General features: G+C 41.4%; 1 protein-coding gene across 3 annotated transcripts in view; it reads left to right on the top strand.

The window, feature by feature from the left end:
- Nucleotides 1-8143, top strand: part of SPATA17 (spermatogenesis associated 17) — a 188692-nt gene extending 180549 nt beyond the window's left edge. For all 3 annotated transcript variants that reach the window (XM_054984789.1, XM_054984782.1, XM_054984773.1), the window contains one exon: nt 7649-8143. In XM_054984789.1, the coding sequence (XP_054840764.1) occupies nt 7649-7729 (81 nt within the window). In that variant the 3' untranslated portion in view covers nt 7730-8143. The remainder of the gene's footprint in view (nt 1-7648) is intronic.
- Nucleotides 8144-15497: the final 7354 nt, after the last annotated feature.

The raw sequence follows: 15497 nt of genomic DNA, 5'->3' as shown, positions 1-15497 counted from the left end.
GGACGCAGAATCAAATTTTCTTCTTTTCCCTATTCCCCCCCCCCCCGTGGACATAGCGCAACTTTCTTTTGAAGCTGCTGCTGAGTTGCTGCTGATGCGTCTTGTGTGTGTGCAGAATTCTTAGTCTCTAACTGCATCTCTTCCCACTCTTTCCCGTTCCTTGAGCTCTGATTGGTTGTTTGCCCACCAGTAACCGCTCCCACCCTCTTCAGCATTCTGAACTCCTTTTCTGCCACTTTTTAATTTAAAAAAAGGGTCAGAATGCTACAGCTTCTTTTCTTGAAGGGTGTGGAAACCGCTCCCTCTTTATTTTTTATTTTTTTTAATCAAGGGAAAGCTCATAAGGCTGTGGCATTATTTCTCAAATAGCTGTGAAAACCACTCCCTTCTTCCCCAGCTCTTTACACACTCCTTAATTTTTTTATTTTTTAAGAGAGGAAAGGATCGTAAGGCTGCGGTGTTGTTTCTCAAATAAAACATTAATTTGCTCCCTCCCCAGCTCTCCACACACATCTTTCTCCCCCCCCCTTTGGCGTTAAGAGAAGCCTGAAACAAGCCCCAAGCAACTGAGCATCCATCCCCCTTTTAAGCACAATATCTGTCCTGTTACTTGATGGCAATCCACATTTCCCACTGATCACTTCTTGGGTATACTTTTAAAATTTCCTTTATTTACAATTGGGGCTTGTGTTCACGGTGGTTTGGAAATTGGGGTGGGGGACTTGTCTCAAGAATCTACCTTCCCGATCCCAGAACACAGCCATCTGACATGAGGCCAGTGAGAATGCCTTTTTAAAAAAAATCCAGAATTTTTTAATTTTATTAATAGAGTTAAAATTCCACTAGAAAGGGCAAAGGAGTAGAAAAAAGAGATAGTAAAAGAAACAGAAAGAAAAAAAAAGAAATTAAAAATAAAAGAAAACAATAATACATGTTTCATTTACATTTTTCTCTACAGCACTTATTTTAGCAAATATCATACTTTAAATTTTAATCTCCCCCAAATTCCTTTTCCACAACTGCCTCCTTTCTATTTATTTCCCCCCAGATTTAACTTCTTAAAAATCAAAACCACAAATCATCATATTACTATTCCTTGTTTCACACAGAAAGTCAATAAGGGGTTTCCAAAGATAGACAATGGGCTATTCCGCATGATCGAGTTTGTTCAGACTTTCTGAGCAGTCGTGCCACAGCGGAGTCTTACAAATCCACTGCTCCCCGATTTCACATTAATGCTGTTGCTTCACATTGACATTCCATTTCCCCATGCTCCAAGTCCATCTTGCGGAATTTGCTCACATAAAAATAGATTTCTAACCTGTTTTTGTGGGGGACGTCCGACAGATGCGTCTTCTCCATTTTTTAAAATTTTGTTTTTAAAAAAAAACCCCGTTGCTACATATAAACGTTGCATCAAACAAAAACACATGGGATAGGTCAGAGCATTTCCTGCTGCTATGGTAGAATGAGTATTGGTTATTGATTCTCCTCAACCACTATTTGAATGCTGAGGCCCCTCCATCATGCTTTCCCTCTGCCTCAGAAGCTGTCAGCGAGCCTAGAAAATTTTGTGCCTTGAAAACCGGTCCCATTATTGGACAGCTGTCATCACGTGACATGAGTTGTGTTTCTGCATGGACATGTAGAAATGTTGCAACACTTTTGAAAAATTAAAAAAAGGAAGGAAGCAAGAGGGAAAGGAAATGGTAGTGGGTGTGGCTTAGAAATGTGATTGACCCATCAAATTTAGTTGATTCGACAGGCAGGAGAAGAGGGCAGGGGTGGGGAAAATGTCGGATAAAGATTTTTGCCAATTAAAAACTCTAATCTACAGTGAATGGACACATAAGTCGGGGTAAACCTGGATTGAAAAAAAACGGACAAAACCTGCAGTGACTTCGAAGCTGCTGCTTGTATTACCTTCCCACGTGTGGAAATGCAAATTAAAATCGAGGTCATTTGGAAGCTGAAACACGGAAAACATCTAGTGCAGAATCACCCAATGTTTTATCTCTGATCAAAACTGTAAGCTTGGCCATCTCTGCTAACACCGTCATTTTCATAGTCCAGCCCTCGATTGAAGGCAATTCTGCACTTTTCCATTTTTGCACGTACAAAAGCCTAGCTGCTGTAATCATATATAAAAATAAAATACCGTGCTGATTTTCCAACTGTTTGTTCATTAATCCCAACAAAAAGGCTTCAGGTTTAAACTATATAGTAGTCTTCAATATTTTTTGTATTATATGAATTTGAGTCCAAAATTTTTTAGCTTTAGGTCCACCAAAGATGATAAAATGTTCCTTCTTGTTTCTCACATTTCCAATATTTGTTTGACATACCTTTACTCATTTTAGCTAATTTGTCAGGATACATATACCTCCTTTGCATCATTTTATAAAAATTTTCTTTAAGTCTAACACTCAAAGTGATTTTAAGCCCCTTTACCCACATATTTTCCACAGATCCATCATTATAATATATCCAAAAATTTTAGCTCATTTTATCATGCAGTCTTTCACAGATTCTTCTTCTGTTTCAAATTTCAATAACAGCTTATACCTTTTGGAAATAACATGTTCATCATATGAATAAAGCTCTTTTTCAAACTCAGTCTTTTCATTTTCAAAGCGCCATAGATTTTTAATCTAATTTGAACCTTTCCAAAAGTTGAGCATCGGAAAATCATTGACATTTATTTATTTATTTATTTATTTATTTTATAAAGATTTTTATTATTAACAACGAGTCATAACAATATCAACTGCAGGAGAACATACCAGATCACAATACACAAAACAATTTCCATAGTACAATCGGGACAGAAGAAACTATTTCCGGTACATATATTCTTTCTAACATACATTACACTGTCTGCGAAGGCACAGGAAAGGGTATTAATTGAACTACATCTCATGAGCAAGCTAACACGACTACTCTAGTATCACAATGGCGCCCCGACCTCACACTTCTGGTTGTATGATTTCCTGAAAAGGCAGCTGCGATGTTAACAACTCATTTTTGGCTAGATGATCCGAGAAAGGGAACCACTTGGCAGCAAAGTCAGAAGATTTCATTGGGTTTGTAATAAGTTGTACTCTGTCAGTTATTTTTTCCATTATAAGATGGTCCCACACCATCCTGTACCACATGTGCAGGCCCGGGGGGACAGGTGACTTCCATTTGATTGCAATCGCATTCTTGGCAGCATTCAGGAGTGTGCGTATTAAGTCCCTCCTGTGGTGTGGTATAGTGGAATCAGTCCAGATATCCAGAAAGATTAGTACAGGGCTAGGTGGGATAACGTGGGAGGTGATAATTGTGATTTCATTGAGAACCGTGCGCCAAAATCCTTGAATTGACTGGCATCCCCACCATACATGTATAAAGGTCCCCTGTTCACCGCAACCTTTCCAGCAAAGAGGGGACCATCTGGGATATATTCTCGCCAACTGATGAGGGGTAAGATACCATCTGTGAAGAATTTTGTAATTTTGCAATTTGGTATTGATGACCGGGGTGCTTAATAATTTCGAGGACCAGACTCGCTCCCAATCAGATTGGGAGATGTCAGCCCCACAATCTAGTTGCCATTTAACTTTCAGTGTCACATTCTGTTTAGTATGGGAGTTTATCAGCAAGTTGTAGATTTTGGATAGAAGTCCTTTGCGGGTGAGTGAGTCGGGTTCAAGAATCATCTCAAACTCCGTCCTAGACTTGGAAAAGACTTGCCTTATCTCCAGGCTTCGCACAAAGTAGGTTAACTGAAAATAGAGGTACCACGGAACTTCCCTACCTAATTTGCGCGCTAGCTCTACCCTGTTTAAGATGCCAGAATTAGATGCTATATCTATCAACCTTTTGTTCCGAAGGCTCTCCCAGGATGCTGAGACAGTGCTAGTATCTCGAGGCGGTATCCCGTCATGCGAGGTCACTAGTGAGAATCTAGAGATTTTAGGGATCAGTTCAGACTTATGTTTGTCCCATAGCTTCAAAAGCGCCTTGAGGAAGATGTTCCCGCTCGATGAGGCGGGGCGGTGGGCGGTATGGGTCCAGAACAGCTCGCTAATCGTGAGGGTTTGATGTTGCGGATGCATAACATCCATCCAGTCAAAGTGTGTGTTGTGATGCAGGATTTGAGCTATATCTGTCAGCCTAGCTGCCGTGTAGTACATACCAATGTCAGGGAAGTTGAATCCCCCAGTACAGCGTTTGGTCCTCAAGATCTTGAAAGCTATTCTGGGACGCTTATGATCCCAAAGAAACCTATTAAGGGATGCTTGCCATTGTCCCAGTAATCATTGACATTTATAACATTTAGCTATTAAATCTTCCCTGGTCTTCAGTTTGCAATCTCCTTGTGAGAATTCTAGTAAACCTCCATAAGTCATCCATCCCTGTTTGAAAATCATCTCCCTTTTGTAAAACACTTCCTGTGTTGAAATCCGAAGGGGTGTCTTCTGTGTTAATCTCAGTTCACATTTATTCCAAATTCTGAGAATGGCTCTCCTAATATAATGATTTTTAAAATCTACATTGACCTTTACTTTGTCATACCACAATAAGCATGCCATCCAAATCTCAGGTCATGACCTTCCAATGTCAAGAGCCTCTCATTTTTTTCAGGCAGCATTTGATCATTTTGATCTGACAGAGAGGCACTGTTTTGCATTAAGTAGACAATTCAAACCACACCAGAACAATCTCCTAGAAGCTAGTGGAACAAGCATGAAAAGTACTTTAGAGGTTTTCTCCTAGAATTCCGCCACCAATTGCCTCTCCAGATTTTTTTAAAAAAAATGATGGGCACAGGACAGGGACAGAGAGACCAGGGATGGAGTGGGATGATGAGCTCCAACATTGCAAAGTTACATACAACACATGCATGCAGAAACCAAATCACCTTGAGGTCATGCAGTGCAGAATGCCAGGAGCCCAAGCTGATTCAGCACCGATTGACATGAGTACTCAGAAGCACCAGCTTAAAGTGTCCCATGCAGAAAAGCCTATCTGCTGCTGGGCTCTGCCTATTGTCCAATCTGCCCAGAGAAGATCTATGGGCATGCTTATTTGTGCCTGTTTTTCACCTGTTGACAGGGGGTTTTTTTGTCCTGAAAACATTTCATAAAATCACACTTTTTTTGAACTGAAAGACTGCCTCTATCCATATTGTCCAGCCCACCAGTTCAGATCTTCTTCTGAAGCCCTGCTCTCTCTGCCCCCACCTTCCGAAGTGAGGTGGATAGCAACTAGAAACAGGACTTTTTCAACGGTGCCACCTCACCTTTGGAATGCCCTCCCCTATGAAACTTGCCTAGTGCCTACAGGTTAAAATACTCCTTTTTATTCTGACTTTTCACAGAGAGGTTTTATTTCTTAAACATGCCCCAAGGAAGACTAACAAAATTTATGGTAGGGTATGAGCTTTTGTGAATCACAGCTCACTTCTTCAGATGTCCAAGAATCATTTTATCTGCATCATTTTAGGCTGCTCGATATGCACTTGGTGGTGCTATACCCTGGTTGTTTTAATGACATCATCTCATTTTTAGTAGGTTCTATAGTGTCTTTGCTTTTAATAGTGGTTTTTTACTGGTTTTGTTTTATTGCCTTAGTCGTAAGCTGCTTTGTGAAGGTCTCTGGAGAGGTGACATATAAATTTTATAAATAACTGTGATTGGGGGGGGAATGCACAGTCACATGTTACAGACAAAATGGATGGATGGACAAGATATAAACTTGAGTTTTGGTAGCCTTTACAGGATCAGACTAAGAGAAGGAGAACCAGAGGTTCATTATGAGACATTATCAAATGTAGGGACAATTTTGAAACTGGAATTTTGACTGTGTTTGAGGACCTTCACTAAGTGCTCATTGGTGAGCCCAGATAAATGAAAGTAAAATGATGAACAGAAAGGGACAACAAAGCAGTGTTAGGATGCTTTGAAAAACCTCAACAATAACTATCCAAAGTAACATCCCCTTAGTCCTTTGGTCAGCCATGTTCATAGCTATGCTGAATTTTTTAGCTACTACTATCTGTCATTCAGAAAGGGAAGGAAGGACAGAACAGCCAATCAGAACAATTAAAAGGAAAAGTCAAATGCAGAAAAGTAGCTATCCAGTCATAAACCAAACATGTACACAAGGTACAATTTATGGTTGGGCTTCGGGAGTAGTAACTGCTTAAACAACACAGTGATACAATGCATGTGCAAATGATGTATTTCTGATAGATTGCACCGTCACTCCAACACAACAGCTCAATAGCACAAGTGCAAAAAGATCCGGAAAAATCACAAACTAAACAGAAGTGTAGGACACACACATGGGGAAGTTCCACATAAAAATCTGCAGTGTGGAATCATTACCCTGAAAGCAGGTGCCCCAGAGGCATGGAGTCTGAAATACACCAAGGGCTTTAAAAGAACCCTGATCATATATACTTTCTTCTTGATCTTCTACCTGTAAATATTAGATGTGGTGAAACAGGGCCTTTCCTCCCACTGTTAGACCCCGCTCTGCGTACCCCTCCCTTTTCGCCTCTGGCCAGGCACCTGAAGGGGCTGTCTCCCTTTCCTGTCTCTGGGTAGTTGCTGCCACCACTGTCCCTGTATGGGGTCCTGGTTAGGCGGGACAGCCTCCTAACCTCCTTCTCTGCTAGTGGGCCCAAGCGGTTGGGGGACTATGTGGAACAGAAGAGCTTTCTTCCTTCATAAATTCCAAAACTCATTTAACTTCTAACTATACATAGGCAAATATACAGTGAACGGAAGGAATAATAAAACAGAAACAGAAACCCCTACTCTATCTCCCTCATGCCCTAATTAGATGTTGTGTAGGGCAGGCCCAATCCTTTGATACCTGGGGTTACATTAGATCTACATCTCCCCTCAGAGCCATCTCTCCCTCAACTCTCCAGCCACCAACTGTCAATGTCCAACTCCCCTCCACCAACTGACTCGCTCTCCCTCCAATCACATTCTACTCCAGAACTGGCCCCTCCCCTCTGCAGCCCATAGAAAGTTAACTCCACAAAGAGAATGGTGTTTCTTCACATTAGACAACTGAGATCATGGCTTGCCACACTGTCTGCTGGGAATGCCTGTTCTACCAGCTATCTAAAGCATTTGTAACACTTCAGTAGAATGTTTACATGCCAAAAAATGATTGGGGTTTTCACTCAATTTCATTCAATTCTCCTCCTTACTATAGCCCAACGTAGCCCATGTCCAACATGGCTTTTGTACATGCAGGACTTGTATCCCCCAGCAGAACCTTTTTGAGTGGGCATAGAGGAACCTTCCTCCCCTTTTCACCAGCAGAAAAGCTAGTAGGATCCAGCCCCTCATGTGTAGCCTCAAATTGTGTGGTTAGTTCTAGGACTGTATGGGGAAATTTGATTGCAATTTTCATATCCATGCATGCTGAATTTTTCATGTCCATGCACACACAATTTTCATGTCCATGCACAATTGAAATGTCATATTTTTCTACAGGTGTTTGCACACATATCCATTGGATTAGATAGAAAGACAGAGAGTATCAGAGAAAAGATACCATCTGATCCAGGCGGTATGAAATAAAACGTAAGATGCTCAGATTTATTTAATCTTCTTACATTTTTACTTTTTGTTTTCTCTAGGACTTCATAACTGCAGTACCTCCAATTCATCTTTTCGAAAAGTTTGGCAAAACCTATTCCAGAGCTGGAGAAATAGTGTAAAAATTTCTCTGCCCACCATGTGCCTAACATTTTTAAAACAAGTAATAAATTATTTTTGAAAATATAAAAGGAAAAGTATTGCTTATGATTACTATGCCACTGCTTTATGATTTTTACGGACATGCAGCTTCAGTGTTCCACATAGTTTTATAATTCTGTATGAATGACTTTGGAGCATTGAGCAATCAGTGAGTTAAACTGCCTCTTGAATTGTCTTGACCATAAGCTAGAGCAATTTTTTGTGGTGAGAATCAGAAAACATCTACAGAAAAAGATCTCCATCTTTCTTTTCAGTATTCAGTCTTAAGTATGTGATTTCTAGTCATTTTCTCCATGGACAAGTTGGCAATTCAACGTATTTATGGAATGAGCTCGACATCTTGTAGACTTAAGAACATGTACTGTTTTTTACTATTGGTGCAATGGAAAAAAAATACATCAAAATTCCTGTTAATGAAACGTTGTCATCCATATGTGAGTATAGCTATCCTGGAGTAATATTCATGAAACAATCCTTTTTTATTGTCATGAGACTGTGGGAAATTGCACAAGCATATTGACAACCAGTCTTACACACAGCTCCTCAAACACCTGCAAGTTTGGTTCACGTCCTGTTTGCCAGTAGTGATCACACAGCCAATTAATTGCAACCTGTTCGTGTGCATTCACAGCAACAGGCTACTTGCAGCTATCAGCAGCTTAGTCCTAGCTGATAAATTGTCAGTGGGAAATTGGGTTCTTCTGATCTCCCATCCTGGAAAATTTGCTGCCTCCCAGATTTGCTGAGATACAGCAAATTTGGGATGAGAGTTTAATCAAAAGCCCGACTGATTTTCCTTGTGTTCCCTCATCCCAAACTGTTGCCTTGGGCCGTGGAGAGCAGGAGAGAAACAAGCTCTTTCTCCTCTTACTTTTGCAATGCGGAAATTAAAAACATTACTTCTGTCCCTGCCCTGCTTGGAAGGGAGGGAAGACAAATGAGCTCTTTCTTGACCTGCTAACATCTTCTCCATAGTTTGACACTGAGAGATCTCTGTCTTTCAGTGCTACACCTCTGAAGATGCCAGTCACAGCTGCTGGCGAAACATCAGGAACTATAATGCCAAGACTATGGCGATACAGCCCGGAAAATCCACAACAACCATCGTTCTCCGGCCGTGAAAGCCTTTGACAGTATATCGAGCTCTTTCTTCTCTCCCTTGTTCAACTTCATTGTGCAACTATTTTGTTGAGTAGGTGGGGTCAAAACCCAAAACCCAGCTGATCCCTGATCAGCTGTGAGTTGGCTTCTGACCAGAAGGCAATGGCAAACAATGTTCGGCAGCTCTTCAAGTTGCTCTGCTCAGTACAATCTAAACGTATTCTGATAGGCTCACAGCATGATTATGAGTGTTAAACAAGGTAAGTTCGTCTGCCAACCAGGTTTACTGAGAAATTCATGACATTCCTAGTCTTAAATGCACTTGATTAACAGTAGGTACGTTTGATTTCAATAGGCATTCCATGTAGAAGTAGTGCTGCTGAGGGAATAATCATGTAACTTGCTTGAACCACTTTGGTTCCAGTTATCACTTCTCTCCTCCTCCCATTTCACTACTGGATGTTATCCTGATCCACCGGTCTGCCTCCATGTTCAAAATTCATTGTCCTCTCTGAAGTGCTGTGTGTACAGTCAATGGCTGAACACTAGAATAGACATATCCACATTATTATTGCACTGTTTCATAAAATATTTGGAACACCAAGAAAGGAGACTCAAGCCCTCAGGGTCAGGTGAACACATACATCGTTTTCTAAACAATAGTAGTACAATTTAAAAAATGACATGTAAAAATATTGGATTTGGATATCTCGTTCACTTTTGGGTGCCTGATCAAATTCAAAGTTTGAAAGGTTTTTGTTTCTGCATTGTAGCAGGAAAATGAATGTCCTTTAATTCTGGTAAGTGAGGAATGGCAACTCAAGGCAATTCCCACCCCCCATGAGGATTTAATTTTACCATGTAAATCGAAGTGCTTTTGTTCTTTGTTGAGGAGGCTGAACAGAAGACATTTGCACAAAGGTGTTGATGAATAAGGGACGCCATAGTAATTTTTAGATGTGAAGGCTGTCTCTTTGATTGCTCTAGCTTCAAGGTAGTTCATCTCTCCATGATAATTCACCCTGTGTTACTGCTTACCTTTCTATGACATTTTCCCATCAGTTCGATTAGAACTAGCATTGCCTTTATCAGATTAATCTTCTTTTCTTGGTTTCTTTTAAATATCTCTGACCCCAGCATAAACATAAGCTATACCAAGCAAGCTATCACTGAAGCTGCTGGCATTTTCCATTGCATATATTAAGGTTAAAGGGAGTTCTTTCACTCTAATCCATTCACTCATCTATTGTGTATCCCTCATTCAATCTCTTCTTCCCAAACAAGCCAATTTTAATAATCCTTTCCAAGCACAAAAATATGCCTATGATTTTTATGAGACAGACTTCAGAGACAACAACACTGTATACATTTTGCATTAATATAATTTTGTAGAAAAGGGTATACTTTTTAAAAAACATGGATGTGGATGTTATTTCATCCAGAAATTCATACTCATGTCATAAGCATTACTACTACAGTTTGGTTTAGTGGTTAAGAGCGGTGAGACTCTAATCTGGAAAACCGGGTTTGATTCCCCACTCCTCCAATTGAAGCCAGCTGGGTGACCTTGGGTCAGCTTTCTCAGCCCCACCCACCTTACAGGGTGATTGTTGTTGTGGGGATAATACTAACATACTTTGTAAACCGCTCTGAGTGGGTGTTAAGTTGTCCTGAAGGGCGGTATATAAATTGAATGTTGTCATTTTTGTGGTTGTTGTTGTTATTACTATAAGTCTACAAGTTGGAAGGCTGGAATTCTATCTCTAAATGCCGATATAAGAGGAATAAAGGCACAGCTGAAGCACTATATTAGTTAGGGAAGATAAGGGTTTTTTATTATTATTTATGTATGTCATTTATATTCCGCCTTTCTCACTGAGACTCAAGGCAGATTACATAATGTGAGATTAGTACAGAACAGAACTAACAGAAGTCCTGGGAAGGATAATCACAAAGGAAGCTCTTTAATGTTACTCTACTAACTTGTGATCATAAAGAAGTTTAGTTGTGCTTATTTTGGTGGTTCTGTCCTTTCTGTCTATTTGTCCTCTTGAATCAGTTTTTCTCTCCCCCTTCTGTTAGTTACTTCTCCCATGCTCTATCTCTGTATGAATACTTGAGGTCCTTGCAGAGGCCATAACAGTAGCTCTCTATCCCAGCACAAGAGAATATGGTGCACAGCTTTTTATCCCATAGCCAGAAGAACAGTTTCTTGTTCAATTCTACTGATCATAGAAATCCATCATATCTTGGTGACTATTGCCTGATTCATGTTGACAAATGGATCCCATCCAGAGTGATCCAGAAATTATATTGGGTAGTTATTTAGTGGAAGGGAGGGATATGTAGGGATATGTATGTATGATGATGTCCGGGAAGTGACATCATCATGAGGGCTGCGGCCACCATGAGAGCGCTCCTGCACTCTGCAGGGGGTCTGAATTGGGCCCAAATCAGGCTGGATTCAGGCCGATTTGGCTCAGATCAGGCTGCTGTGGAGCATGGGAGCGCTCCCATGTTCCGCAGCAACCCAATCTGGACCAATCCAGGCCTGATTCAGGCCCAATGCGGGAGTACAGTGTACCACCTGGGACTGCATCCCTGAGAGGCCCATGCCTCCCCTGCCGGGCCAAGTAAGCAGAGGCGGGGTGTAGAGGGTGGGAGCAGGGGATCCCCCACCCCCAACGGGGGACTGGCAACCCTAGGGATATGGTACCTATACAGTACATGCGAAGCCAGTGTTACCAGCACAGTCAATACAAGACAAGTAGATTTTCCTATTAAATTGAAAAATACTTAAGCATTATCTTTAAAAAACCCAGCTCTCCCTCCCAGTCTTCCATACATTGGCCCATGAGGGGTACATGTTGAATAGAAAACTTGTTGGGGATGAATGTAGTAAAGCATATACAAAAGGATTATAAAAGAAGTAATGTTTAGAATAGTTGTCTGCCTATTGGTGGCATCTGGGAGAAAAAACTAGGAGTTGGTGTTATAATTGTCTGCTGGAGTACTTGCAGTTAGGGCGAGACATGGGCACGAACAGGGGAAAAAACCCGAACACCCTGTTCGTCGTTCGTTGCTATCCATGAACAACGAACAACGAACATGGACAAACATGAACTGTTCCTGGACATGTTCATTGTTCGTGGGGGCCAGAACCACCCACAGCCCCCATTCCCCTCAAACCCACTTACCTGGCCCTTTAAAGATCCCCAGCTGATAGTTTAAAGGGCCCCTTCCTGGCAAAAACAGCAGTGTTTGCTGGCAGCTAGTTTGAGGGGTTACAAACTGACCTTCCTAATGTTCAATACTCACCAAATTTGCAGGGGACATAGTCCTCACTGTCCTCTGAAGACCCCCCAAGTTTCAGAGAGATTGTACCCCAAGAAAGGCATGATCCACAGGTCTCCTCGTTGGCTGTCATTTTCTCTTCACAGTGGCAAAAGCGGGACTCTCTTGCTGGAAGTACTTTCAAGTGTTAAAACCAGAAGGAAAGCCAGAAGGAGTTCAGACAGAATTCAGTCCCTGCCTCCGGTTGCCAAGGGGATTGATTACAGGTGCCAGACTGTCTGGCTTGACGAAAGGCTGCCAAAGGCAACAAACGAGGCTTGCAACAACTACCTGTTCATTTAGGATGGGGCCTCACAAACAGCTTGTTCGCGAACAGCAGATTGGGCTGTTTGTGGGTTTTTTCTGTTCATAATGCTGTTCGTGCCCATGTCTAGTTAGGGCTTCTTGGCCTATGACATGTAAATAAACATGTTGTGTTCCTGTATGACAGGCTGGGATCAGTTCTATGGGGAAACTGCAGGATCTTTTCAAGTCCCCATTGCAACAACCACTATGTTCTTTTAATAAGTATTTCAAGCTGTATCTTCTGGTATAATCACAGTGTTTATGGTGACGATTGCTTTATGAATTAGAGTATATGGCATTGTGGCCAAGTAAAGGTCCCATCATTAACTAATACAGTTCCTGACAGTGGAAATCACTGAGTCATGGCAATATCACATATGCTTACAAGGACCTTTCTTTCACTGTAGTAGTGCAATCCCAGGCAGAATTACACCTTTTTAAATTCACTGAATAGATTACTGTGGCAACCCCCACATTATGGAATGGCCTGCCTGAAGAGTCAGGAAAGCTCTTCTCCTAGCTTTGTGCAAGTTATGCGAAACTGAATCATTCAGAAGGACTTTTTAACATAAGTAATAGGACCATGCTGTAAGGAAATGATTAAGACAGATGTGTTAGTAAAAGTATAGGGACTACAATGTTAACTCTGTTGCTGTAAGTATGCTCCTGCTGGATAGTTCTGTGTTCATTTAATATGTCTTGTCAATTTGTTTATGCTTTGTCTCAGCATTGTTTTCAACTCTGTATCAGATTTCTGCTTCTTTTCAAACTTCTGCAATCCTCACCCTATTGCATTGTTTATCGGATGTTCTAGCCATTGATTGTATTGATGTACACTGTATAATCCGCCTTGAGTCTCAGCTAGAAAGAAGTACTATAAATGACATAAGTAAATAATGAATTTACAGTGCAATCAATGGGCTTAGTCTGGGGTAACTCTCTTAGGAGTGCACTGTTAGGATTGTACTGTAAATAAGCCATAGACATTGTGATCAAAGTTAAGATGCCACAAAGAAGTCTGAGGCTGTTCTATATTACATTTTATACATTCATTTTGTTCAGTACCCTTCAGGTGACCAGAATTATGTGCAATAACACTAGTTAACGACCATTTGGATTTCATTAAGATATTGATCAAGTAAGAAGCTGTGCTTATTGGGTGGCCTGCAAGGGATCGACTATGATACGTTTCTCAGTCAGATCAGCCTTCTCAGGTTTGAGGATAATTACAGAGGAATCCTGCATCTATGGGCCAAAGTAGATGAGATGTTAAAAGGGGGGGGGTGGCAGCTGCAGAGAACAATAATTTGGATTAGGATTGTGGGGAGAGATGAGTTTAACCTTTCTCTCCATGTCATTCTCCTAACCTCAAATACTGTCCCATGTCCTGTTGGGTGAAACATAGAAGCAATTCATATGTTTCCCAAACAAGAAAAATAGCAGTTCCAGAGGGAATGTCTGAGCTTGGAAAAATAATTGGGGGGAATTAGAATCAGGACTGCCATGGGTGTTTTTACACAATAAAATGCATACCTGGAAGATCAATTTATAATATTCCACAATTTTGTTTGCCCCTGTGTTGGTCTAGCTGAGAATCATACAAAGTTATTGGGAACCAACAAATCAACCACAGGCACATTTATTTATTACATTTCTATATTACCTTTCTTTCTAAGAGCTCAGAGCCACTTACTGGCTAGGCCCAGACCTACTGGTTTCAGAGCATTCATTAGAGATCAGACTCTGTAAGATGACACTTTCCTGGGGGGGTTGCATTCCCAGGGTTTGCATCCAGTGCTTTCAAGAAGGGACTTCTGACAGGGGAGTAAGATTGAAACTGGTGCAAGAAGCAAAAAAGGGTAAGTATATGTGGGTGTGGGTGTCTCTGAACTTTCTAGTTTTTGGTGTGTGCTCTAGTACCTGCTGGGAGGGGCTTCTTCCAAGTGAGATGAGTCAGCTGACTGCTAAGGTCTAACTCAGGTATCCCCAACTTTGTTCCTGTGGGTACCATTGTGACCACCACCACCTTTTCTGGTATTCACCAAGTGTTTTTAGAAAGTGAGTGAGGCCAGGTGAGGCTTTGCCAAGCACACCTTCTGATTGGCTATTGGAGATTTGATTCACTATGCAGATTTCTAAAAACATTGCTTTCTGCAGCACAAGGATCTTCACCATGTGGCTGAAGGTAAGCCGAAGCAGCCATTTTGTGGCTGGCTGTCCCTCCTGCAGCAGCTATTTTGTGGCAGCCATTTTGTAGCTGCACCTACCATACTGTTTCAGAATTCCAAATTTTGCCCGCAGAATCAAAAAGGTTGGGGTCCCCTGGTTTAACTCCATGTGGGTGGAGCCATTGCTCACAGCCGCAAAGCAGAGTTCATTAGAAGTCTTACTCTGTAAGAAGGCACACAGGTTTTCTGGGAGCTTGCATCCCAAGGTTTCCATCCACTGCTTTCAAACAGGAACTTCTAAGTGAGGAGCTGGGCTTCAGAGGACAAAGGATAGTACAAGAGATCCATTGTGTCAAAAAAAAACCCTGTGCTCTTTTAGTCCATTTCTTGGCTTTTTTAAAATTTTGCTTCAGGCTTTTGGGTGTAGTCAGGTTGCAGAAAGAGAGATCTCTGGAAATTAACTGGGCTCAGAGAGATAAGATGGAACACAGTTGTGGATGAGATCATGGGATCCGAGGGCTTCAAGGTCATAGACCATGATGGGAAGCTTTCTACAACATTCCATCTAGTTAGAGCAAGGAATATTTGTTGGGGTAAGTTGATGTGATTGTGAATTTGTCTCAACTGCACAGAGATGTGATCACATATCCTAGTAGCACTCTTGATTGGTGAAGCAAGATCAGGCCATGCTGTGGGCAAGCAGGCATAAAGCCAGGAACTCCATTTACAGATACTAGCCACCTACCCTCCATCTTGAGCTCCAGACTTGATAACGATTCTTGGTGTCAGCTGTAAGCCTTTGGGCTTGAACTCTGGACCT

This window comes from Eublepharis macularius, chromosome 1 (genome assembly GCF_028583425.1).
Source record: "Eublepharis macularius isolate TG4126 chromosome 1, MPM_Emac_v1.0, whole genome shotgun sequence".
NCBI lineage: Eukaryota > Metazoa > Chordata > Lepidosauria > Squamata > Eublepharidae > Eublepharis > Eublepharis macularius.
Note: the sequence above shows the minus strand (reverse complement) of the source record. Positions and strands in the feature narration are given on the sequence as shown.